Below are 27,088 nucleotides of genomic sequence, written 5' to 3'. Positions count from 1 at the left end.
GGTGTGTTTATTTCACTTCAGATACGTGGGGAAGAGAAATATTGCCAGGTACTGCATCCTTCCATCTGGTGCTGGGGTGTGGGGATCATGCCCGTGCTCCCTGCCCCAGCGGAGGTGGGAAGGGCTGGTGCCCACCCACGCTGGGCAAACCCCAGCGGCTCCAGGGCTCTGCTCAGCGCCGTGCCCTGAGCAGGGGCCCCCCATCTCAGCACCCTGCCCCTTCCCTCCCCTCCAGCTCCTGCATGAGACCCCCAGGCTCAGGCGAGCGCAGGTTGGCAGTGTCCCCCCCAGCCAGCTGCAGGTGAGACAAGAGCCCCGGCTGCATCCCTGCTTCCTGAGCAGCATCCCTGCTCTCGCGCTAGCCCTAGGGCCCTCTGGAGCAGCAGGATCGGCGCGGCGTGGTCAGTCCCACTGGGACTGTCCCACATTAAAGTGTTAGAGAAGGAGGGCTCCATCCTGGTGCCTTGTGTAATCCTGTAGTGGTGTGGCTGCTGCTGCTGCTGCTGCCCAAGCCCTGTCTTTGCTCCCCCTTGCAGGGTGCAGGATGCCTGGCTGTCCAAGCACACGGCAGCCGAGAGGAAATCCCAGACCATGCCGGCGCTCCGCAGCAGAGCCGGGGCGCGGCTCCAGCACCTGGGCAGCTTGGAGAGCTCCTTCACCCTCAACCACAGTACGTGGGGCAGCAGAGCCAGCAGGGCCCAGGGCACGTGCCAGCCTGAGGAAAACTGCATGTAGCCATTTTCCACTTGCTGCTGGTTGCTTTGGGTTACTCAAATTCTACAGAATTGCGGTGGTCACCAGGCCTCCCTGCAACATTCCTAGATGGGTGAGGGTGGCATTCAAGCCAACCCCTTAAAAATTACCCCTGGGACTTGTGTGGCTTTCTGATCTTGCCTGTCTCAGCTCAGCTCCTTGGCTGAGTGTGTGGGCAGGTGATGCCTTGGTTTGGGTAGAGAACAGGGCAAGCAGGAGAGCTGCACTGCACAGAGACCTGTGCTGGGATCTGCTCTAAGCCTCTCCATGTGGGTGCATTTTGTCCCATTGAAGCACTTTGCCATCTTCCCTCTCTGGAGACAACTTGGACACCTCATGCTCTGTCTGGCTTTAAAGACAGTGGTATTAAGGGGCAATACAGGTGCTGTTTTTCTGGTGTGGCATCAGGCTGAGGCAGCTTCTCTGAATGGAGTTGGCAAATTCAGCATCTTGCTATTCTTGCATCGTCTCCCAAACGCAGTGAAAGTGCAAGGGGAAACCTTATCTATATCATCACTTGGGTTTTTTGGGAGCTGGAGTGTTGAACACTGTTTCCTCCAAATTTTCTCTCTGTCCACAGATGCAGGCACCTCAGAAGCAGATATTGTGCACCAGGCATTACTGGAGGGCAATATTGCCACAGAAGTGTGCCTGACAGTCCTGGACACCATCTCTTTTTTCACTCAGAGTTTCAAGGTCAGCACTAAAATGAAAAATGTTGTACAAAAGTGTGCTCTGTTTTCATATGTGTGTGGATTTTGGTGATCTGTTCTCCTACAGTGGAAGAATATGAAAAGCTTTACAAAAGCAAATCATTTGCAGCTTGTTAATTTTCCAAAACACTGAGTGCTTCAGAATAATTATACCCATACACAATCTTGCCATTTCTTCAAAACTGCAAGGCCAGAGAAAATCCCATAGATGTTATGCCTTGACTGTAGATGTTACAAAAATAGAGTAAGAGGAAATGTATATCGTGTAGAAAAGAGGGACTAGAGAAAAGGGAAATGAATGTCCAACATTTTTTGAACAGTCTCTCTTTTGTACCCTAAATTACCTAGAAGCAAGGCCCAGATTTCTTTGAATCACTGTACATTAATATCTCTGGGGCTGAGCCACTCCAGCTGTGGTTACCAGTGCAGATAGGACCAGAGCCATGGGTAGAAGTCTTCTCTTCCATACTGGGATTTGTGCTTTTGGCAGCCATTGCCATCTACAAAAACCAAGACCTCTGTGGTGAAGAGAGCCCTAGGATGGCAGCAAAATACTGTTCCAGAAATGCTCCTCCTGAAGTGTAGTCAGAGGAATCCTGCATGTAGCAGCGTGTCTTGTGTAGTGTCACAAGAACAGCTCTGGATTTCAGAGCAAGCACGATGAAGATTTCCCTTTTAGATGGAGATGAGGAGAAAGGTATTCATAGCTTCTGTTTCCACTGCAGAGCAAAAAAGCCATCCTGGGGCGGATGTTAAATTACTCCTTAGAAGTTTGGTAACAGCAAAAGGATTTCAATGCAACACTTAAAACCTGCTTGACTTTCTCAGCTGCCTCTTTTGGAATATTGCTGAACCACAAAACAGTGTGATTTTCAAACCACGGGATAGACTGGATTCCCTTCCCCTTTAGTGGGCTTTGGCTTCTCTTTTATGGCCATGCCAGACACGAGTGGGTTCTGTGCTGCTGCAACTGGGCTGGTGCTGTTCCACTGCCACAGGAAATGAGCTCAGCGTAAAACTCTGGATCTTGAACTTACCACAAGGTCTTGCAAGGTGTCGAAATCTGAGCCAGCCCAAGGACTGTGAGGACTGGCAGTGGGATGGGGGCTGTTGATTTCCTGTCAGTGCAGGATATCCACATCCTTGTGTCATGCCCAGACTTCCTGCGCAGCCCTGTGGGGATGACAGCGGGCACAGCCCACCTGGTCTGACACCAAACTGTATCAATAATTCCATGTTAATTCCAGGTAATTCCATGTTACCATATCTCCACAAGGTGCAAACTGGCAAAACTCTGCAGGAAAAAAGAGAAGTGAAATTACTAACTACAGCTACTAATCTGTCCAGTGAGAAAATGGGTCTTATTTTTTTTTTTTTCTTCCCCCCTCTCTCTTTTGGGCTGCAAACAAAACAATTTTCAAGAAAAATAAAAAGAAATGGAAAAAACCCCAGTGTGATAGCTACATTTGTTATAGCATGTTTTATTTAAAATAACTAGGCAACCAGTGACAGTTGTACAGAATATTGACTTAGGTTTTGGAATTATTGATTCAAAAATGATAAAATATATTAGGTTTTTTCTCTGCTACAAAAATAGCCTCCGCTAACTACTGTATGTTTTTAGTGATTGTCACATTTTATTGATGATATTTTTACTGAAGGCCCTGTTGCTTATCTGGCTTAAGAATTAATGTGATTAATTATGTAAAATTATCTCTGTCATTTCCAGCTTCAGGCACAACATTTCTGCTAAGTAAATTCTCCCGTTGCTTTTCAGACCCAGCTTTTAAGCAACGATGGCCACAATCCACTTATGAAGAAGGTGTTTGATATTCATCTGGCTTTTCTCAAAAATGGGCAGTCAGAAGCAGCCCTTAAGCATGTGTTTGCCTCTCTGAGAGCTTTCATTAGCAAGGTAGGTAATACATGACAAGGGTGTGGGAGAACTTACAAGTATGGCAGAGAGGCCAGCATGGTTAAACACCTGTTAAACTGATATTTTGGAGATGTGTTTTAGAAAACAGCTTCACTGATTTAAAAACACAGTTCTCTAGTTATTTATTATTTGTTGGGTATCAGGAAGCAAAAGGAGAAATCATGATGAATTCCCACACATGCCTTGGTCACAAGGATCAGTGGCTGTTCCAACCAACAGCTGGTGCTTGAACCTTTGCCCCAAACTGCCAGTGCTGCTGCCAGTGCTATTGCTTGAGTAATGCATGCACTGACAGGCAGCTCCTCACCCACTGCTGGGAGAGATGATAGCTCTTGCTGAACCTTGTTCTGTGCTCTCTGAGCCCTGACAGGTAGTGAGGCTGTTCAGTGCTCTGAGCTCAAGCAGTGACAAAGCCACAGCTGACCACAAAAGAGCAGTGACTGATGCTGACATTGCCCTTTGTGCTTATCAAAACCTGCCACTGCTCAAAAGGACATTTTTCCAGACCTGATGTACATGAGAACACCATTCCTCCCAAGCTGTGCAGTTATCATAAATACAAAATTAATTAAAACACCTCAAATCCCTTGAGCACAACACTTCATTAACGAGGAAAATCGGTGTGGCAGATTGCAGCCAGGCAGGGCACAGGGTCTGAGTGGTAAGCAGCAGAGAGTAACTTCCAAAGGAGCTTTTGCACTAGCTGCTGAGCAAAGTCTGATTAAAAGAAGAGATTGCTAAACTGCTTTTCAAAGGTGGAAAAAGTCTTTGTTTTGTGCATTTTGCTGTACCCCACAGCCAAGCTAAGAGTTAAGTCTAAGTCTAGGGCTGGATTTTGGCTTGTGCTAAGCAAACACATGAGAAGCAGAAATGCAGAGGTCTTGCTGGCTCCCTGTCTGCTCCAGTCAGCGTGGTCTCCTACAAGGTGTTTTTCCACAGGGCTTCTTAAAGCCTGCTGGATTGGCAACTGGCAGGGGCAGGAATCACTCAGGTTTTTTGCAGGGTTCAGTGCATGTTTATTGCTCTGCCTTTCTTTTGGCTTTTCTGCTTGCCTGTGATCTGCCTAGCCTTGAGATACATCCTGCTGCAGATCTGCACACACCCTGCTCTCCCCCTTGCTAGCCAAAAGTTTGCTTAGCCAGAAATATTTGTTTTGTGCCTATAGCAAATAATAGACATTCCTTGCCTTCCTGGCATATTTTCTGTAGGTTTTTTTAAAAGTGAAGCCAAATATGCACACCTGCTCAATTTGATCTCACTGTCAGCCTTCAAAGCCTGGAGCCCTTCAGGGGTTCTACACTTGCTTTCCAGAACATCAGTGGCAGCAAGGAGGCTGCATGCTTGGCTGCTGCAAGGATGGGGCAGTGGGATTGTTTTCTTGGATTTATGCCGGTCTAAATCCATGCTGAATTTCACATCATGGGTCTTTAAAGATACAAATTATTGATTTCAGCTTTCTCACATTTCCCCTATGACAGGACATATATGGCTTCTGTAAAAGCAAGATATGAACCCAGCAGATGGTATCTAGAAGGAGGAAGTGTTTTCTTTGCCAACTCCATAACCACACGAGTCCCAAACTTCCTTTTAAGTCCTCTCAAAGGTTCTTCTGAGGCCTGAAGTGGCTATGGTGGCCAAGGCAGGTGGTCACTGCATTGCATGACGAGTCAAGGATGAAATGTTTTCCTGCAAGTTTGTTTTCAAATACCAGCTCTGCTCTACTTTGTAACTTCAAGAAAAGCAAAAGGGAGTTACACCTTTGTCAGTGCTAGAATGGAAAATTTCTCATTTCTATGGCTTTCTGTAGCTATAATTACAATGAAAAGAATCCCCCTCTTATTTGTGGTCACAGCAAATGGTTGCTGGAGGGAAAAAACTCCTGAGATGTATTCTGCATCCCAAAATTTGTCTTCTGCATTAAATCCAGTTATTTGATAGGCAAAAGACTTTAAAAACGTTGCATGAGAGCAAAGAACAAAAATCTTCTGTAAGTGTTTGCATCTTTGGTTTTGGTTGCATGCATGTGTTCTGGGAATTTGGCAAGAAAGCTTCCTCTGTTTTACTGGCTGGTAAGAAGCAACAAAAGCTAGATTGTTCTTGTTTCACACCCTAGGTTTTCTTAAGAACTGAATCTGTCTTTTCAGGGCAATAACTGATAAATACATATATAAATACCTAGATGCATGCTTAGGAATGGTCTTTAAATTAAAGGTTATAAAGGAAAACATGCATAGAGGAGGGGTGTGCATTAAAAACTAGCTCAGACATCTCTTCTGCCTGTCCCCATGGCTGTCCTGCCCTCATGTCCCTTTGAGGCCTCTCTGGGAGCTGGCTGCTGGGTTGAGCCCTGCTCTGGTCCATTGGGGCTGGATCAGAAATGGGCTCCTGCATGTGCACAGTCACCACCACAGGGGCTGTTTCGTGCTCTCCCCAATGTTCTGGGCCAGCTGGGGAGCCACAGGCAGCGCCTGGCCGGACCTCCAGCAGCCATTCACCCCTGGATCTGCTTCCCTGAACCTGGCACCAGGAGCCCTTGCATCTGCCTGGGCTTGGTCTCCAGAAAGGGACATGGGTTCCTGTGAAAAGGGCACAGGTTTTCCTCCAGAGCTGGTGGGTGTGGAGGGGAGTGCACAGAGCTCCTCCTGCAGCAGATCCCCAGGCAAGGGCTTTGTCCCTGTCAGTGTCTGGAAAGCCTCTGCTGGCAGGCAGTGTCCCTGCTGAGGGAGGTGCCAGCCATCACTGTGCTGTCTGTGTCACACAGCTGGGCCAGCTCTGGGCTAAGGCCAGTGCTGACCATGATCCTGTCTGGCTCTGGGGGAAGGACAGCACTGCAGTGGGCAGCAGTTCCTTGGAGCTCCTTTCCCAGGTGCACACACACGAGCTGTGTGGCCCTGTGTTATTATGATATTTGTTTGTCTCTTTCCTTCTTTCTCCCATTTTTATTTTTTGAAGATAATTTTTGGCCAGAGGCAGTGAACAAAATGTGTTTTGTGTCCTAATTCTGGTTTCTTGGTGCAATCCCAGCATGTTGCTAGCCACAGGTCCTAGATCCCTGTTTTAAGACCCTGTCACCAGCACGCCATGGTGGTAGCCATGGCAGTACCTGCAAGTTTTCCTGGAACATACATACTTAATGCAAGGAGTAGAGGGCCACAGTAACAGCTTCAGCCTCTGATTCTGTTTACTGTCATCTCCCATGGGCAGAAGGCAGTGGGGCAGATAAAAGTGGCTAATGGACCATGCCCCATGAGGACCATGGGGTCTCGAACAAACTGAACACATCTTTCCTCTGAATAGGTAAAACCCTGGTTGCCTGTGTTGCCTCTTTTTGCAGGAAATTCTTTGGGTCTGGTTGCCAGCTGCAGCAGAAGGAGCAGAGTGCTGCTGTGCAATGTCCCAAAAGCCTCCACCCCCTCGGGAGGTGTTGGCATCTCCCCTCCCCAGCAGGTCCCTGCATGCCAGCACAAAGCCCTTCCTTGTTCTGCTTCCCTGTGCTCAGCCTGCTGTGGCCGAGGTGGAAGGAAGCCAAGTGTGGTGTCCCCTCCCCGCCAGCCACCTCTTGTGACCACAGCCAGAGGGACACACCCTGGCATCCCCAGGAGGCTGCTGCCCACTGGGGCAGGGCTCTGCTGCAGGTGTCCCTTTCCAGGCAGGGCTGAGCTTGGCCTGACAGCTGTGCTCAAGGGTTTGGTGAGGGGACAGACAGACCACCAGGGTGCTGGTGTTCCTCTTCTCCCCGCTGCAGGTCCCTGAGCCCCGCTGTGACCGAGGGAGCTTGCACTGTGGCTTGGCTTGGTCCTGCTGCTCCCTGGGTGGCCCTGGCTGGGGAGGCAGGGCAGGTCACTGAATTTTAGGCTCTGAGGGACAAGCCAGTTCCTTGTTTGCATTCCTGAGGGCATGCAGGCATGATTTTAGATGTTTTTGGAGGATCATGTAGAAGTAGATGTGTGAACATTGCAGGTCACATTTCACAGTGAGGTTGGATTCCTGGTTGGGCTCAGATGGATTTTCTGATGTTCCAGATAGCACCTTGTGGTGGGAATGTCTGTGGGACCTTTTCTCTCTGCCCCATTGCTTATGATTATGGCTTTTGTAAAAATGTAATTCTATCAGTCCAATTTGGTGAGAATTTGCCAATAAACCCAGATGTTGTCAGGGAAAGAGTTAGCTGGACATAAGCAATCACATCCCCAGAAGCATGACAGCAAAGTTCACATTACTTTAGGAAATGTGGTTAAAAATAGGCCCCAAATTCATTCCCACAAATGCTTTCAGGCTCAGAATTCTGGCAGAAGTTTTGCTGAGGCTGTCCAGGCTGGAGCTTAGTTTGGTGCCCTGTCCCCCTGCCCATCTGAACCCTGTGCCATTTAGTGGTGTATTTTCTAATATTTGCATGTCTCTTGTGAAGTTTCCCTCAGCATTTTTCAAAGGAAGGGTGAACATGTGTGCTGCCCTCTGCTATGAGATCCTGAAGTGTTGCACTTCCAAGGTGTCCTCCACAAGGAACGAAGCCTCTGCTCTTCTGTACCTCCTGATGAGAAATAATTTTGAGTTCACCAAAAGGAGAACGTTTCTGAGGACACATCTTCAGGTCGGTGGCTGGAGAAAAGCTAGAGACAGGACACCTCAGATTTCATGAACAGTTACAGCAATAGAGCTCTGTGACCTCATACCTGCAGAGGATCCTGCCATTGCCATATGGACAAAAATCCTCCTGCTTTCCAGGCTTTGCCTAATTCCTACTTCCAGTGACTGGTCCAGGCACCTTTAGGTGAAATAATTGCCATCAAGTACTCCAAGCTGTTGAGTTTTAGTGTATCAGACACCAGACACATCACTGTGCTAGGGGCTGGCTGGGATGGGGTGGAAAGGACAGCTGCCCTTGAGGCAGGAGAAGGGATTTCCTTGGAGCTGCTTTTTTGGCATTGGTAGTTTTTGAAGTAAATGTAGATACCTAGGGGGACAGATGAATACCCTCTGGGTTGTAAAGAATCACAGAAGAAGCTAGCTAATGTCCAAACGGGGATTCATATTTTAATAGTTGGATTGTTAGTTCTGCAAAGCAGTTTGGTCCCCTGGGGAGTGTCTGTCCTGGGGAGACGTGAGAGCTGAGCCACAACACCAGCCACTGCTTACATGGTGGAAAAGATGTGATGCTTTCCTGTGAGCATTTTATTAACTATGACCTTAATAAAACCCTTTTATTAGGGCTTGTTTAAATAAAGCCTCTACCTTGTCCCACAGATAATAATTGCAGTGAGCCAGTTAATTGCAGATGTGGCCCTCAGTGGTGGGACCAGATTTCAGGACTCCTTGCTCATCATTAACAACTTTGCAAACAGCGACAGGCCTATGAAGGTGAGTTGGAGATGTCACATCCCATCATGTGCTATCAGCCATTGATGCGAGCCTGGGAACAGACTCCAGGAAACTCTTTTAAAGGGTTGGGCTAATGACTGGAACTGTGATTTATAGGCTTGTAGTAGGCTGCATTTGCTCAGTAAACAAGTGTCGTGCCAGCTGCAATAGGACCAGCTGCTCAGGCAGGTCGTGCTCCAAATGTGAGGCCTCACACCAAGGGGAGGGAGCCCAGCAGCTCAGGTTGTGCTTTGCCATGTTCTTCTTGCAAGATTGTCCAAAGAGTTTTCCAGGAACACCCAGCTTTGAGAGAAATGACAAGGGAGGGTCTGGTATTTCTGTTGCCTGAAGGTAATAATCAGCAGGATTTGGTTTTATTCAACTGAGTGTTAGTAATGTTAAGAAACAGCTCTTATGTGGAGATTAATGGTTGTATTTCTTTGGAAAATAATTGCCTATCTTTGTGCTAGAATTAGTGGTTTGTACCCAATCCATTGAGCAATTGTAACATGCTCCATTTCACACAGAGTAGCTGCCAAGGCAGGAGAGGGGAAATGGGAAGTGTTTTTACAGTTCCACGGTTATCCTATGGCCTAAAGGCTTAATGAGGACTTCCATGGGTGTTTAATTGTGATCTAACAAATTTATAGGTTAGGGTTAGGTTATACCTGGCAAAAACCTCAGTTCTTTTCTGCACTCACATATTGGTAAGGGTTTTACTGAGCCATACTTTACTTGTAATTTGCATCATGAGATGATCGTTATATTGAGTTTTTGTGTTTGTGTAAGTGCAAGAGTACAAGAGACATTTCAACACACTGGAGAGAATGCCATGCACAGCCACAGCAGCAGCTGGGGTACAGGAGTCTGAGGAGAGGGAGCATAAACCAGGCTCATCATGGAGGGGAGAGAGCTGAGGGGGAACCTACCTGCTTCTTTCCACAGCAGGCAGTTTATAGAGACATAGTGAGACTCTTTTCAGAGGTGTGGAGTGCAGGACAAGAGGCAGTGTATGCAAGTTGCAGCAAGGGCAATTCCAGTTTTGCTTAAGACAAAATTATTTCCCAAGAGCACTGTGCAGCCCTGGGGCAGGGCCTAGAAAGGAGGTGGATTTTCTATTTTAGGAGATTATAAAACTTGGCTGGACAAGCCTTGGTCTAACTCAACGTTGGCCTAGTTCTGAGCAGGGGATCAGATCAGAGCACAAGCTTCTCTACTACATTCCTGTGGTGGGAAGCTCTACAAATGCCTTCATTGCTTTGGGAATTGAAGAGAGACCACATCAGAGCCTAACAAGCCAGATGTTGAATGACATGAAAAAATACTGGAACCATGGTTTGTGGTTTCATCCAGAGATATTTGCATGCATGGAGCTCTTCTGTGTTGCTCTCACAGCAGCTCCTCAGGATGCCAAAGTGGCAGCCTCACTGTAGCACAGGAACAGCCAGCCTGGCATCCTGGGCACAACCTGGAGAGATTGGCCCTGTGCATGTCATGACTGAAATGCCTCTGAATGCAGCTGAAACACTGTACACTGTGTGAGTGTGAGTTCAGTAAGGAAGAGTTAATTAGCCTTACCTACTGTGTTCTCAGTGTTTTCAGATACGTGAAGTGTTGGCTGAAAGGGTCATTCCTTGGCAAAGCCTGTGTTTTCTGTGTTAGCTTCTAATTCAATTTGTTTTGTGTCAGGCGACAGCTTTTCCTTCCGAAGTCAAAGATTTGACAAAGAGAATCCGCACAGTGCTCATGGCTACTGCTCAAATGAAAGAACACGAGAAGGACCCAGAAATGTTGGTTGATCTCCAGTACAGCTTGGCCAAGTCTTACGCAAGTACCCCCGAGCTCCGGAAGACGTGGCTGGACAGCATGGCCAAGATACACGTGAAGAACGGAGACTTCTCAGAGGTAATTCGTGCAATTGAAAGCACAGATTGATGGTGCACATCAGGACAGGTTTACAGGTGACATTTTGATAATTTCCCTTTGTGCTTTGCAGGCAGCCATGTGTTATGTTCACGTAGCAGCCCTCGTTGCAGAGTTCCTGCACAGGAAGAGTAAGTGTCTGCTGTTCGGGAGACGCGAGAAAGGTGATGGTGGGGTTTGGGGGTGTCAGAGTCTAAGGCTCTCTTAATTCGGTAAATAGTTATTTTATAAACAAGCTAAAAAGGAAAAAAAAAATTATTGCAGTGTATAAAGCTAGAAGATGATGAGTAGTTTTTAAGAAATGAATGTTGTTCATACCTGTTTACTTAGACAGCTGTGCTAGCATGGTGCTGAGTGAAATAAGAACCAACACATTATGTCTTGGTTTAAATGTTCACTTGTATTTTACATTAGGAAATGTGCTCACTGGGGAAGGCCATGTTAAAAACCAACTCAATATGATAATCAGAATTATTACTGTAGGCAGTACAAAAAACTGTAGAATAAAGCAGTCAAAATTCAGTCAAGAAATGAGACTGTAGCCTAAGCATACACATATGTAGAGAACAGTCAGAAAAAAAGGAGAGTTTGTGGCTTAGTGCAAAACAGGAAGGAAGGACAGAGCTGTGTGTTCTCAAGTTACACCACGTTGAAGGTTTTCTTTTAAATACCTGCTCCACAGTTAATATATTGACCCCATTTCTCATTTCCATGTAAGGGAGTAATTGTTGAAGTGGACCCTTAACATTTCAGAAAGTTAAGGCTGCATGAAAGCTGATTACATACACTGCCTTGGCTGGAAAGTTCTTCAGTGCCCTGCTCTGGGGACTTGGAGTTGCTCCAAATTCTGTACTTTGTCTTGGCAAAGTGGGAAAAATCAGGAGTTGTTCTTGTGATATATATGCACATTTCACATGGCTGCAGAGAGGGGGGTATTGAAAGTTCACAATGTTTTATTTGTACACAAAGGCTGCTTACCACAAGTAGTAGTAAAGGAGAACTCCTAAAAGGGAAGAGGAACAAGTCCAAAGGAATATTAAATGAAGTTTGAACACTGAGTTATTTCTGTCACTGGCACTCTTTGCATATACAGAGGCTGGAATGATTCAGTAAAGGCTGAACTACCCAAAGTTTTGGGGTACCTAACTGTGCTTCCTTGCTAGGAGTGTACAGTTCTGTGTGCTTACCACCCAGCTCTCCAGCAACAGCTGGATAGGGATAGAGTTACTTTTCTTCCTTGGTAGCTGGTGCTCTGTTTTGGATTCAGTGTGAGAGTAATGTTGACAAGACGTGGCTGCTATGGTTGTTTCTCAGCAGCACTTACTCTAAGCCAAGGACTTCTTCAGTGTCTCATGCTCTGCCAGTGAGGAGCTGCACAAAAACCTGGGAAGGAGAATAGCTGGGGCAGCTGACCTGAACTGGCCAAAGGGATATTTCAGAATGTCATGCTCAATGTATTAGCTGGGGGATTTACCTGGAAAAGGGGCCAGTCTGGGAATGGTTTTGGCATTGGTCAGTAGGTGATGAGCAACTGTGTTGTGCATCACTTGATTTTCTTGAGGTTTTTATCTCTCTCTCTGTTATTATTACCTTAATTTACTTTGTTTCAATTATTAAATTCTTATCTCAGCCCATGGGTTTTACTTCTTTTCCCTGATTTTCCTCCCCATCCCACCAGGGTTGAGTGGGGCAGTGAGAGAGTTGTTGGGTGGTATTGATTTGCCAGCTCAGGTTAAAGTACAGCAGCATGACACATTTGAGATAATTTCACTAATCCATTTGCTTTTGTCTGCTGCAGAACTGTTTCCCAGTGGATGCACTGCCTTCAGGAAAATCACTCCCAACATTGATGAAGAAGGTGCAATGAAAGAAGATGGTGGCATGATGGATGTGCATTACAGTGAGGTGAGGTCCTGTACTGTGGATACAGGATATTTGATATCTGACTAGGATTTAGTTTTAGACTTCATTCATATGAGCTCTAACAAATTGCAGTTGTGCCCTGGTATCTGTAAACAAGACTGTTCCACTCCAATTTCCTAAGAGAAATCTGCTCTGGAGAATTTTCTGTGTATGATTCAGACAAGTAAAACTGATGTAAGTTCTTGGTTCCTACGAAGAGCTTTTCACTGGGGCTGAAGAAGCTGCACCACCACCTCTGCCTGCTGTGTTATGCAAACGCTAATGTTGCCAGCACAGCTGGGCGTGGTGTTTCCAAGAAGGGACATGAGGGCAAGCTCTGCAAGGGAGAGGTCATCTTAGGCTCTCCCTGGAGTTAGGGCTGTTCTGCAGGTAGCAGAACAATCCAGAAACCCTAGCAAGGCATTGGGGAAGTGGGTAGATCCACCCATGAGTCATGAAGTCTCACAAGTACTTCAGCACCATCCCTGTGCAGCTGCCTTGGTTCAGCCACGTGGCTGAGCAAGGTGGCCCTGCAGCCCAGCTGCCTGTTCATCAAGGCTTGAGGATCCTTGGCATCACAGCCAATACTTGTTCCTTGGATGTGTTTCATGTCCATACTCTCCCAGAGTTTTTGCATTTTCCTGGGGGAGTAACTAAATAACCAGGACATACTTGTTGGCTATTATGCTAATGGTTTATGAAGAATTAATGAACTTTTGAAAAATAACTTGTCCTTTTCCTTCTTCTTCCTCTTCCCCCTCCCCAAAATTTAGAATGCCTTTAGAAAGGCCAGGAATACACAGTGTTTAAACTTATGTAACTGCAATTACTTATTCTGGGATCTGATAGAAGTATCTGAAGTTAAAATGGTTTTATCTTCTAAGCTGGAGTGTTAGTAACACCACCCATTTGGTTGCTGTCATAGGAGGTCCTGGTGGAGCTGCTGGAGCAGTGTATAGATGGCCTGTGGAAGGCAGAGCGTTATGAAACAATTTCTGAAGTTTCCAAACTGATCATTCCTATTTATGAAAAGCGGCGAGAATTTGAGGTGGGTATTTTGAACGAGTTTGCATAGAGCAGGTAATTTTCGAGACTGCTAAGAATTAAAAAACAGGGGACTTTTTTATTTTTGAAGATATGAGTTACTGAATTGGTGTCAGTAAAGTACACACTGTGCCTCATTGTTGGTTATTAAAGAAATTAGTGAAAGCAATGATCTGAAAGGTCATTATCAAAGCTAATGACATGGATGACTCATGTTTAGTGAATAATTAGCACCTTCCTTCCTGTAAAAAACCCCTATTTTCATTCCATATGCTCATCGAAGCTAGATTCTTTTTGAGACCTGAGGTGTTTAAGGGTTAAAAACAGAATGACAGTTCAAGGAAAGGACTGGATCTGTGGGTACCTCAGTGGCAAGTGGAGAGGAAGGAAGGAAGCTGTTCCCAGCCGTGCTCCTTCCCATCACGTGCTGTGACCTGTGCTTCACCTTAATACTGGTCCCCTTTCCCTCCCTCTGCTGTGACAGAACATCCAGCCATATAACTGAACCTGGGGGGAGGGGGGAAGCCTTACTGCGACCTATTTTTTTAATTGTAAAGCTGTTTTTAATCAAAGACTGTCTTTATGGGTAAAATATTGCCAGCTGCTCTGTGTGTGAAGGCTCAGTCAGGAAACACACTGAGACAGTGCAGTCTGCCTTCTCTCCAGGGGCAGTGGTGTTACTGCAGTCTGTGCTACCCTGCAGACCTGACACTGAGCATCTACTTAAAACCAGCTTTTTCAAACAACACTGCATGAGTTCAACCTCTTTAGAAATTAAGGTTTCAGTTCTCCAGAGGATTGTGTTCAGGTATCTCAGAAGCTGGTGGTGTTAGCTAGAATGTGCTGCTTGGAAAATCCTGCTTTCCTCATAATGTTAAAATCTGATTTCCAGAAACTCACCCAGCTGTACAGAACACTCCACGGAGCATATGCTAAGATATTGGAAGTAATGCACACAAGGAAGAGGCTTCTTGGAACCTTTTTCAGAGTGGCCTTTTATGGACAAGTGAGTATATACACTGGCTTGCCAGCTACCCCTCACCAGGCATCGTGGCCCCAAAAGCTGCTGCTCTGTCAGACCTGGAGTTGAAAAGCTCCTCTGGTGCAGCCACCAGTGTGCCTACATGAGTGTTTTGGTGTTGCACTCTGGGGATGAGGGATTGTATCTCTTTGGAGAAGCACTTGATTTATTATAAAGTTTATGATTCTGCTGGTAGGCTTTTCTTAAAACAACTCAGCAGTTAGGAAATGTCTTATAGGGTTCAGAAAATACTGAGGGGTTTTTTGTAATTATAGTTACTGTAGGTTCCACAGACATAATTTAGGGTGTATAGTATCTAACTAGTAACAGCATATAACTATAACCATAGTATCTAAACAGTAGCAGTAACAGACATTTTTTTCTACAGGAAAATGCTGCTTGCTTCTGGGTATTAGCAAAGTAAAAGGTTATGAGAGAGGTTATGACACTCTGGAGGCAGAGTATGAGTGTTTATTACACACATGTAGAGATAGGTAGTACTTGTGTTGGCTGAGGTCGCTGGAAACTGAATAAGATCTGGGCTCAGAGTCCCAGGAAGCAACATGATCTTATCATATCTCATTGAAGTCTTCTGAGTTTAAAAGCAGTTGTGGTTTTATTTTTTTTCTCCACCTGTAGCAGCTAATAAAGTGTGATACCCTCATGTCCTTTCTGTCTCTGAACAACCTGCTTCTGCTTGTGGACTCATAACCAAGGGGAGGTGCATGAGCCCTCTTTAGAAAACACAATGTAAATTATGTAAGCCTTGCCTTTCTTTATTCCTTCTTTTAGAGGAGATGATGAATTCTCCTGAAACCATCATGGGTTTGTAGCTTTGAATGTCACTGTCACAACATATCAGAGCAGTGACTTTTGCTGCAGCAGACATGCATTTTATATTTACCCTCATCTTCTCTGTAACTTTGGATATGTAAAAAGTAAATAAGGTTAGCAACAGATACAAGGAAACAACTGCTAGCTTCGTTTTCCAGGAGTTGGAAATAACTGGATCAGCCCTTAAAATTGAGCTGTGTAGCATCCTGACAAACAGTACTTGATCCAGTTTTGCACTTTGAAGCTTTTCTGGCTTTTAATTCCAGCTACACACAGATAGCTTAACGCTGTGTCACAAGTTCTAACTGGAACAGCTCACCAAAGGATGAAGTTCCCATGTTGTTTCCATTATGGGTAAGACTGGTGATGCAAGCACAGCTTTTGATGTGTTTTGGTCTCCATTTACAGTAAATACACCAAATCCCACTTCCCTGAACACAAGAGGAATTAAAGCACAGGAAACCCATTTCTTTTTTTATTGCTTAAAGTTTCTTGCAGCTTACACAAATTTCTTAATTTCAGGCTGTTCCTGTGGCTCTGCTGTCAGGGCTTCCTCAACTCACATATCTTTCTGCTCCTCTGTACCTTGTTTTTGTGGGTTTTTTCTCCTCCCTATCTCTTTCCAACTTCCAAAAGGTCAAATGCTGGCCAAACCATCTTCCACATAGTTTAGATTTCTCACTGATTGTACTCAAGTAATGATGTGTTGTGTTTGTGTTGGTTGAAGAATTTTTTTTATTTAGACCATTTTTAAAAGGAAGCTTTAAACAGGAAAAGTTCAGTGAGCCATAGCCTTCCAAAACTTTTTAGCTTTCTGAAATGTTAGTGGAAGCTTGCTTTACAAGCAGGAAATCTAAGATAAAAGTTTTCCAAATGAAGAAATACAGCTATTTCTCACTGTTTTTTGTTTTTCGGTTGTGGTTTTTTTTTTGTTTTGTTTTGTTTTGAGTTTTTTTTTTGTTTTGTTTTGGTTTTTTGGGTATTTTTTGGGTTTTTTTGGTTTTTGGTTGTTTTTTTTTTTTTTTTTTTTTTTTGTTTGTTTATGCCAGACATTCTTTGAGGAAGAAGATGGGAAGGAATACGTCTATAAGGAACCCAAACTGACCGGCCTCTCGGAGATCTCCTTCAGACTTCTTAAACTTTATGGAGAAAAATTTGGGTCAGAGACTGTAAAGATTATCCAGGATTCTAATAAGGTACAGTTAAACTGCATGCTCTGTGGAGCTGAAGGAAGATGACAGAGCATCCCTTCCTTCTGCCAGTGGGAGGGGGAGAATGAGCCCTCTCCTCCACCCTCTTACAAACACTTGCTCCCAATTGCCCCATGCTCCTGTGTATGGACATGTTGCACAGCTTGACAAGTGCTGGTGCTGCTGTGGCTCCCAGGTGTGAATTATGAATGGAAATTGCAATCCCCATTGCACTGAGCCTTGTTGAAGGCATTAGAAACCAGCACAGAGCATCAGGTGACTGGAAGCAGAGTTACTTCTTGTTGCTTTGATGCTGCAAGTCTGATAGAAAATCTCTTGGGGCCTTGCAGCCTTAGCTCTTTTCTTTTCATATGGAGTACTTATTTATGCTCCCTGCAAGAGCTGTGCACACCCTTAGGCTGCAGTGGGATTTATCTGGGTTACCAAAGACAGTGCTGGTGATCCCAAAGCTGGTTCAGTGCAAGCCTGCAGGTTGGGCTTGCCCAGCACTGCATGAGCACTGCATCCCGGTGTGGAAACTTTGTGCTCATTAAAAGGACTGAGTAGCTCAGGCCTGTGCTGCATTGGGGGATCAGGGGACGTGGCTGCCTGCTGCAGAAGCAGCTTGTTTGGCACCTAGTGATGTATTTCTTGTGCCACACCTCCTTGTCTTACGTGCTGGTGGATGGTCTAGACATACCAGCTGATGGCAAAACGAGTGTTTGGTGTGTCATTGGCCTTCATGCAGAGAGGCCAGATCAGCAGGGAATTATTTAAAATCGGATCCCAGTGAATAGATTAGCCAATTATCACTTACTGACCTTTGCTTCTCCTGTGAGTAACCCTCTTATTTCATAGGTCAACATTAAAGACCTTGATCCCAAATATGCCCATATTCAAGTGACTTATGTGAAGCCCTACTTTGAAGACAAAGAAATGTCTGAAAGAAAAACTGAATTTGAAAGAAATCATAATATCAATAGATTTGTATTTGAAACTCCTTACACTTTATCTGGAAAAAAGCATGGCAGTGTGGAAGAACAATGTAAAAAAAGGACTATTCTAACTAGTAAGTACAAATATCTGAACATGAGACAGTATCATTAACTATTAGGAGACTCTTCTCACTCATGAAAATATTCCAGAAATGTGAAAAATTCTCTCAGCTTAATCAGAATTGTGACACAATATTCTGGTTGGGTGGGGGAATTTACCTTGTGTTTTTATGTGCACATTTTTACAGATTAAAAAGTCTTCCTGGTAAATTACAGCCTTGTTTGGGATTTCACATCCCCAGGGGCAAGAATCTGCCTGTATATGTTTTATGAAGAGTACTCCTATGTGCTGCATGACTTTTCAATCTGTACATTTCTTTTGCTGTTTCTCCTAGCTTTGAACTCCTTTCCATATGTTAAGAAGAGAATTCCGGTCAATTATGAACATCAGGTTAATTTAAAGCCAATTGATGTCGCTACTGATGAAATAAGGGACAAGACAGCAGAGCTGCAGAAACTCTGCAGCTCTGCTGGTGATGTTGACATGATCCAGCTGCAGCTCAAACTGCAGGGCTGTGTCTCTGTGCAGGTCAGTGTTTGATGTCTGTTCAGAATTGCATTTCCATGCACAGCTCGGGGTGAGCCATGGTCACAACACATTTACTTTCCAGAAATCATTAACTACCCGGGCTTCAGGGCTGCAGCCTCCAGCACAGCCTCCCTGTCATGTTCAGTGCTGCACATGCAGCTGGCTCATGAGAATAAACATTTCCTCCAGTGGTGTTTACAGTGTCAAGTCCAAGTGTAATTGCACATTAATTAACCATAAGTAACTGCTGAAATATACTTAAGTCTTGAAGATTGTACTGTAAGGATCAGGCACAGAGCTGTTTTGTGAGCCTGGCCCCTCAAGCTGGATGAGTGACCTTAGGACTCAGACTGTGCTGCTTTTCCACACAGAAATAAGAGGAAAATATGAGGAAACAAGCTTGATACCTCTTTTTATCTCAGCAGGAGTTCTAGCATAAATTATTTCTTCTTTCATTCTAGGTTAATGCTGGTCCTTTGGCCTATGCCAGAGCTTTCCTAAGTGACAGCCAGTCCAGCAAATATCCTGCTAAGAAGGTGAATGAGTTAAAAGAAATGTTCAGGTAGGTTTTCTAATGTAATGAAAACTAGCAGCTGGCTGGAAGATGGTACCTGCTCTGATTATATTTTTGTCTGTCTCCAAACTCAGCAGATGCTGGATACTCAGATATGTCTCATAAAGATCCAAGTCTCATGGGGTTGTGGGTGCTCACACATAGGAAAAAAAGCCAATGAAATTATATATATATCAAGATTATATATATCAAGATACATATTCCCAAGTCTAGGGCTGTGCTCCCTATGGAAAGATTTTCTTGAGCACTTGCTTCAACAGTTTGTGTGGGTTTTTCAGATTATCACATTAAGTATGTTTGAAAACCAGAGATCTGACAGTCCAGGGGCTCAAGGGTCTTGATACTGTGCATTGTTTGCCAGTTTTTCCAAGGGGATTTTTTGCTAGCTAAGGATGAACTTGACATATTTTAAAGCAAATCCTTCCCCAGTTTATGGTGGAAGAGCACTGTTCTTGTTTCTGTTGCTAATTCTTGAAACTGTGTGACTTGCACAGGTGTTTTTCCAATTTCTGTCCCTTAAGGGTAGGTTTTACCTCCCGCTTGAAAGTGTCCCCCAGGATAAGATTTGGCAACTCTTGTTTCACCTCAGTATGATGAGTCTTTACCACACTCTTTCTGGACCTCTCAGGTGCAACCAGCTGTCCACCAGCCCCTGCATTTTTTATTCTGTGCTGGTGACTCCCATTTCACCATTTCTCCATTCTCGTTGTATGAAGAAAGCAGCATTTGGGCCAATCCCATTCTCCTTCCATGTACCAAGTAACCTGGCAATCAGGCAGCAATCCCTGAAAACATGCCATGCATGGTTTTACTTTCCAGCCTGGCAGGACAAACACAGTCTCCATTTCAGTTGTGAGTGTATTTTTATTGAGTTTTATAAAAAAGGAAAATATGTGTGTTAAGTGAAGCAAAGAATGAATAACAGGCCTCAGAAAGAGCATGACAGCTCCCCATGGTGTGAATTTCCTTCTGGAGGGTGTCTCTGCTGTCAGGAGCCTGACCTCTGACAGCCCTGCTGTGTCACACGCAGCCAGCTCTGGCCAGCCCTGCAGGACTGGCTGTCCCTCCTACTGAGGATCCAGGCTCAAAGGAGCTCCAGCAGAAAGCCCAATACCTGTGTTGCAGTCCCTCTTCATTCCCTGAGTCACTGTGCCAGGGATACCCCTGGAATATGTCTTGCCCCAAACACTGGAGAAAGGGGGTGGGAAATAATGAGGTTTGCCTGTCTGTTCAGTTGCTTGTGTTGATGGAAGACTGGACTATTGTAATGCCCCAAGTTCATTCCTTTCCTCTCCAGGAAGTTTATCCAAGCCTGTGGAATTGCTCTGGAGCTCAACGAGCGTCTCATTAAGGAGGATCAAGTGGAGTACCATGAGGGGTTAAAATCAAACTTTCAGGATATGGTGAAAGAGCTTTCTGACATCATCCATGAGCAGGCATGTACTGCACATCGGGAGCCCACGGAGGTGGCTCTCTGTGCTTGAAAAGTGACTAAGCTGAAATCTGGCTGGGAACTGAAAATGGGACCACTCCTCGTGTTCTGTAGCTAAAGATAAACGGGCGAGTAAGCGAGCGTGAAAATTAAGCAGTAGAGTTGGTGGATTCCTAAAACTGCTTTCTGTTGACTGAAAGTCTCAGCCTGATGCTGGTATTGAGTGCTGCAAGGTGGAGTCTTCAGTGACACACCACTGCCTGCTGTGGTCATCAGAAATCCTATGCCACGTTCTGCATCATATTTGAAAATTACCACAGGTCAAAATTCTCTGGCAGAATTTCCATTTCCTCAGTTATATCCAGCTTATGGGGTTTTATTAAATGTTACTTTTCTTACAATTTTTGCCTAATGCCAACATGCCATTTATATGCACTGTTAAAATTCATGCTAGATTATCTGATCTCTGATTTTATGTTTTCTTGGATCTTTCTAGGAATATATATTTGAATAGTAGCATCAGAGAGGTGAGAGATTCAAAGAGCAGTTGTAATTCTATCTAGTATTAAGCTGTGAAGTTAGATGAGAACTGTCATTCTGAAGTAATTCCCATGCCTGTGCTCTTTAATTTTTCCTTCATTATGACAAAAGAAAGCTTGTAGATTTATAGCATCAAGGATATAAAATCAACAGTACAGACTGCATTGTGGTCCATACAACCTGAAATTTAGAAGAATGCTTTCAGGATCTCCGAGTTAGTCAATATTCAGTCCTTGTGTGACTTTGAATTAAATATGCAACATATTAACTCACTAAAAACGGATAGGCAAATTCCACAGTCAGTTGAGTAGTTGTTCACACTAAGTGAAAAACCTGCAAGTGGCAAAATAATACAACTGCACCAGGCTGCTGTTTGTAATAAGGTTAATTTGCAATAAAATAATGCTTATGGAGTCTTGTTATAGAATAGTACAATATCATTTCAGGGAAACAGTCTCATGATGGGGATGAATTTTGTTGTAGGAATGGAAGGGTGGATCCATCTGAGAGGGACTGCTGCATTCCTGTTGCTGTTGTTAGATTCCCCTTCTATTCTGCTTGTGGCCACTATTGATTTTGCACATTTGCCACACTGTTTTTTTCATTGCCACTGCCTGCATACTCCAGTACTGAACTTTGCTCAGAGAGGCTTGTTCATAAGAGCTGCCACCTGCTTACTCTAAGCTTGGCCAGTGCCAAGACATCTAATTTGCATGCAGCTGCTGAAACTTTTGTGGCTTTTGAATTTTGCAATAGTCAAATCAAAAACAAATCACTCAGTCCTGCACAGTAAAAGTACACTAGCTAAGATTATTTTAGCACAAAGAAGCATTGTTAAAACACACCCCCTGCTACCTCAGTTGATTTATCTGCTGTTGTGTTGTCTTTGCTTAACGGGCAAAGTATGACTGAAATGTCCAAGTGAAGGGCTCCCTGGGAAGGATATACTCTTCACTTTCTTCTAATAGCTCAAAAGGCAGCTTAAAATAACCATGTTTATGAACACTGTTATTCATAGTTGCACAACATGATGTACAAGAGCTGACTCGAACTTTTCATTGCCATCAAAATGACCTAATATCTAACAAATTCAACCTAATGGAATAAGTTTTCTTATTTTGCAACATTACTCAGTTAAATGTAAAAAGTATAGTGCATTAACTTAGGGTTCTCACTGCAAACAACATATGCTTTTCTATATTTCTATATTGTCAGTGTCATAAAGCAGCACAGGCAGTACCCTTCATTTGAGATGCAAGAGCAGATGGGTAGTCACTGGGTCAGCCTTTGACCAATTTACAAATCTTTTAAGCTACAATGTAAACACAAAAATTTTATAAACTGCAGCTGAACAGGCCCAGGAAATTCCAGAGACTGGCAGAAAGCTGGATGTCCAGAGGCTGTTTAAGATGGCAAGTGATCTCAGTTTCACTATTGCAATTTCAACTAACTAGACTGGTGAACCACGTGGTGAAAATAAATACACAGTCAGCTCTGCCAGCTGGATCCAGCTGGATCCTGTGCTGTCAGGGTGTCCTTCAGGCTGCAAAATACAAAACCTGGACACAGAGGTAGTCAGTGTCTTTGGGATTTAACTGCATATACTCCTATTGCTCACAAAAAATCTATTAGAATTCTGTTTCTGTTGAGACATAATAAAAAATTGTTATACAGAGAACTGTTTCTTTCCTACAGTGCATAGTTGTAACTAAAAATGATCCAGTCATGCACAGAATGGTGTATGTATTAATGCTACAGAAATCACTAAACTACTCTTCTTTCTCATTTCTTTGTTACGCTGCCTTTGTGAAACAGCTTTGAAGACAAGGTTGGATATCTCTTTTGCATACCTTTTTAAAGAGCTTCATTATCATAATGAAGTGAAACCTGTACTGAATTTATGATTGTTTTGCTTTGTTTAGATCTATCATGAAGACACAATGCATTCACCGTGGATGCAGGACTCCCTCCATGTCTTCTGTGCGATCAGTGGAACCTCTGGTGATGGAAGTTACTGCTCACTCAGACCCACTGCTGACATATGAACATATCAGTCATATTTTACAGGGCCTCCTCAGGAATTCTTTGAACTGTGCAAAGGATGTTTAAAACCATCCATGATGAGCAAAGATTGAATTGCAGGGTGGTTTGGTTTGTTTTGCTTTGGGTTTTTTTTCCCCCACAAAAAAAGTTGCCATGCTTTCAAACAGGGTGCTTGCTTATTTTGCTGAGCAACATTGAAAGTGCCTGGACATTGCACCACTGTGCTTGTTTTCTACTATTTTTTTTAAGCTAAATGAATAGCAGGACATGGAAAGGCAATTATCTAAATACATGTTGAATTACTGAACTATGAATCGAAACGATGACATACTGTGTAAAGTTGTACAATGGAATATAATAAAATGTAAAACTACTTTGTAAATAGATGGACTATAAAGTATATAGAAATTAGCATTATATCATATTTGCTGCTAAAAGCTTTGTTGGACAGGGGACATGAAGGAGAAATCGTATTTACTGGTAAGAGACCTTTCTCTTCTAAAAAGTGACTTGGGCTACATACCCCTATTGCACTCAATGTCAGTAAACTTGCCCTAGTCTGGAATAATAAAACCTAAATCAGAAATTCATACATCCTCAGAGCAGATATTTCTAAAGTAATCTCCATGAAAGTTGAGCTTACTGTAGCTGCAAGAGAGGATGGATTGTACTCATTGAGAGCAAACCTGAGAGATGTGTCATTTATAAGAGTTTTCTCCTGCTTGCCACTCATGGCCTCACACAGATATAAACTCTGAGAACAGCTTAAATTGAGTTGGAAATTATAAGGTGCTTTAATAACTTTTGGAAAAAATTCTAATAATCGGAGAGATGTGGTTTAAAAACTTGCAGCACATCAAATTAACTTATACAAAATTGAGGGATTTGTTAGCACCACAAGTCAGGCATGTTCCCTCCTGTTAAGCAGATTTGTTCTCTGACAGCTCATTGTTTTTCATGTCTGATAGGTGGTTAGAGAATATATATTTTCCAGAATTCTTTTATTCCTTCTTCCCCTTCCCAAAGCTTTCATACATTTTCTGCCTCTTTTTTAATAACACGCTTCAGATTCGGGAAGAAGAACACAGTTCAGTAATTCTTTTATCCAGCGACATTTTTAACATCCGTGTTTTTCAAAATCCTATCAATTGTAAATATGGTGCCAGTAGTTCTTATGGGAAGGGTGGGAGTTTTAAGGATATGTAACAAAATGCCATAATAAAAGGACTCCAGCTGGGTATTTAGCTTGGCTGTAGTGTCTATGAAATGTTAAGCTTCTAAATCTTTGTGACAAAAATTAATCTTCAAATAGTAACTGGACCACATTTCAAAATGTTTATTATGCATGATTCTAAAGACCTGCAATTATTTGTATCCTGAGAAAATAATGTTGTGATCCATAAATTCACCCATTAGCTGTTTCAAGCAAAATACAGATGTGCCTATAACAAACCAGCTACATTTCTGCTTCTATGTGCTTCTCTGCCAGACAGGCTCTAAATTTAGCACAAACTTTCAGTAAGAGGAAGAGAGATTCGTGTGTGTAAATATGGTTAGCACCTTCCTCATTGTTATCTTTCAACAAACAGTATTTAAAAGCATACAGTGAGAGTTTTCCAAATTACTTTACTAAGAGGTGTGAAGCTCATTAATAGTTAATCCAATACAAGATACTTTTGAAACTAATTGACCTCTAAATATCAGTAGTAAAGGTATATCTTGACTACAGTCACCAGATCTTTGAGATACAGACATTCAAAAGCTCTTGCACTGTAGCTCTTTCAAATACTACAGGTAACCTAATAGTTTTCCTGGATTTCCAGGGAGATCCTTATGCATGTTTTTTGATGTCTTTAATGTTCTGAGATAATACTGTTGGCTGAATTTTCAATTTCTGTTTCTTATTTTTACTGGAATTCCAGTGGAATTCTTACTTGTATCTTCAGATGTCTTTAATGGTCCAAGATGAATTTTTGTCTGAACTTCTGAAGGTGTTGATATTGAAGTCGTTCTGTCATTTGACTGTCATATACTGGAAAGCTGTAACAGTAATTTGGCCAAAAAAGAAGTACTTAATATCAGTCCAGTTAGAATATATGCAGTCACTGCATTTCAGAAGATACACTTATTTGCAGTTTTAATGAATTACAAAAATGATATGTCCTAAGGATTAGCCTTCTGTCCTGCTAAATAATTTTTCTGGATTTTCTACAGAAAAATCTCCTTTTTACATAGGTTATAAAAAGAGTTGTAACAAACCAACTTGTTTTTCATTTATGTATTTAGACATCTAGAAAGAATGAGGAGTAGCCACTATTTTACAGCTGTTTTTAGACAATGGTGCCAAGAAGATGATCACATTTTCTCTATCTATTCTTTTCTTACTTAATTGTCCAGTTTAGAGAAATCCTCCAGATCTTTTCTTATTTATGGCTGAAAGAGCTTAACTCACAGATATATCTGGAGATTGTACTGTATATGTGCCTGTTTTATGTAGCTGATACACTGGGTACATCATATTTGCAACCTGTTTGAGAAGAATAGAAATGTCTATTGTTTATTAACATTTTTTATTTTCTTATATTGCCTAAGGAATGGTAGGATTTTTTTTAGTCTTGGAAAAATTAGTGGAACATATTTCAAAGGACATCCTGGCACATACTCAGTAGCCTCACTGTAGCCTCAGTTTGGCTACATTATGCATTTTATTTGCGTGCCTCTAATTATTCTTTCTGTAAAACTGCTGTGTAACACATCAAGTGGATGCCTTGGTAATTTTGCATGAAAGGAAAAGAAATAGGATGAAGTATCTGTGAGGATTAAGAGGAGTTGGATGTTCAAAGTATCAGGATTGGTTGGATAATGGGATGTGTCAAAGCCAGATGGTTTACAAATAGGACATACAAGTCAGCAAAGAGTCTGCCAGAATTTTATGTACAAGAACTTGCTTTTAGAGATTTACCAAGTAAGCAAAGTATAAACATTTTCTCTCTTGGACCTACTGCTTTTTTCTCTGCAGAGGGATTAGAAAGTATCACTTTAAGAAAAAATAACCTCAGAGCTCCATTTCCTCTCCCCCAAAAAGTCTGGAATGAAGAACTTACTGCAGAGAATGATGCATTTTTACATATTATTTGATGTTCTAATCTTCGTCTGATATCAGGACTTTTCATGAGACAGGCCAGCAAATGAAAAGTCATGGATGAGAGAATACCTGTAGCGTGTAACATTTGGTTTTGTTCCAGAAGACCTTTGAATGGTATTTTGACATCAGATAAGAATTTACATAAACATAATACCTTTGTCTTAAAGTAGGAAAATATGTTTGTTTTCCCTTTCTAAAGATACCAAATCCCAGGGATTCCATGTTATGATTTGAGTAAGTTGGCCCAAAAGAACTGGAGAGGAACATAGGTGGAAATTATGGGCTCAGAAATTTAATAGAAATGAAATTACATCTTACCCAATTTACCCACTTGAGGAGAGCAGCGTGTGTTGATCTGATGTTCACAGAGATGAGTTCTCTAACTGAAAAGGGGGTTCTTACTGTGTTGAGGAGCACTGTGTACAGCTAATTCTTATGCAACAAGACTGTAGTACTGAAGCACAGACAAAACGACTCTCCAACTAAGAAAAGTTGAAGGTTATTTATTACAGCGCCAGACACATGTGGAATATTTTCCAAAGACATGCCCAAAGAGTTGCAGACTTCTGCTCTCTATTTATACAGAAAAGGTTTTACATATTCACACAGTTTCTAAGGACACATAATACATAATCATTACCTGCCTGCTCTGTATTATAATCAGCTGAATATCCATTACAGCTGCGCAGTTGTGTTCTCTTAATTGGGTCGGTGGGATTTGAAATAAGGGAGTGGGTGTGTGGGAGGAAGAAAGCTGCCTTGGCAGGATTTTTGATCTGCTGGTCGCAGTCCAAACCTCTTCTCATTTTTAGAAGTCAGCGGTATTTATGACTCCTGCACTCTTACAATACTTCATATATCACCTGTCATTCCCAACTTTGTTTCAGTTATCCCACCTGGTATCAGTTAGTTTCCTTGTTAAGCTCTAATCACAGTATATGATCTTTGCTAACTACATTTCTAACTTAACCCCTTGACTCAGTGCTTCAAATAATATGTTTGTGCCAAGCAGTGGCGAACCAATTGTGATATACATATAATATTTCAGCTGGATGTAATTTACTCTCTTCTCATGTAAGTCTAACACCTGCTGCTC

General features: G+C 42.9%; 1 protein-coding gene across 2 annotated transcripts in view; it reads left to right on the top strand.

The window, feature by feature from the left end:
* Positions 1-25,015, top strand: part of DOCK11 (dedicator of cytokinesis 11) — a 78,064-nt gene extending 53,049 nt beyond the window's left edge. Inside the window, exons 37-54 of one of the 2 annotated variants that reach the window (XM_053989958.1) lie at positions 1-48; positions 236-301; positions 537-670; positions 1,334-1,449; positions 3,244-3,381; positions 7,811-7,993; positions 8,647-8,760; positions 10,450-10,665; positions 10,757-10,814; positions 12,482-12,588; positions 13,511-13,633; positions 14,522-14,635; positions 16,534-16,680; positions 17,533-17,743; positions 18,065-18,258; positions 18,720-18,820; positions 20,130-20,268; positions 22,727-25,015. In XM_053989958.1, the coding sequence (XP_053845933.1) occupies positions 1-48; positions 236-301; positions 537-670; positions 1,334-1,449; positions 3,244-3,381; positions 7,811-7,993; positions 8,647-8,760; positions 10,450-10,665; positions 10,757-10,814; positions 12,482-12,588; positions 13,511-13,633; positions 14,522-14,635; positions 16,534-16,680; positions 17,533-17,743; positions 18,065-18,258; positions 18,720-18,820; positions 20,130-20,268; positions 22,727-22,849 (2,332 nt within the window). In that variant the 3' untranslated portion in view covers positions 22,850-25,015. The remainder of the gene's footprint in view (positions 49-235; positions 302-536; positions 671-1,333; positions 1,450-3,243; positions 3,382-7,810; positions 7,994-8,646; positions 8,761-10,449; positions 10,666-10,756; positions 10,815-12,481; positions 12,589-13,510; positions 13,634-14,521; positions 14,636-16,533; positions 16,681-17,532; positions 17,744-18,064; positions 18,259-18,719; positions 18,821-20,129; positions 20,269-22,726) is intronic. The other variant, XM_053989959.1, reaches the window with a different exon arrangement.
* The last annotated feature ends 2,073 nt before the right edge of the window (positions 25,016-27,088 follow it).

Source organism: Vidua macroura, chromosome 14 (assembly GCF_024509145.1).
Source record: "Vidua macroura isolate BioBank_ID:100142 chromosome 14, ASM2450914v1, whole genome shotgun sequence".
NCBI lineage: Eukaryota > Metazoa > Chordata > Aves > Passeriformes > Viduidae > Vidua > Vidua macroura.
Note: the sequence above shows the minus strand (reverse complement) of the source record. Positions and strands in the feature narration are given on the sequence as shown.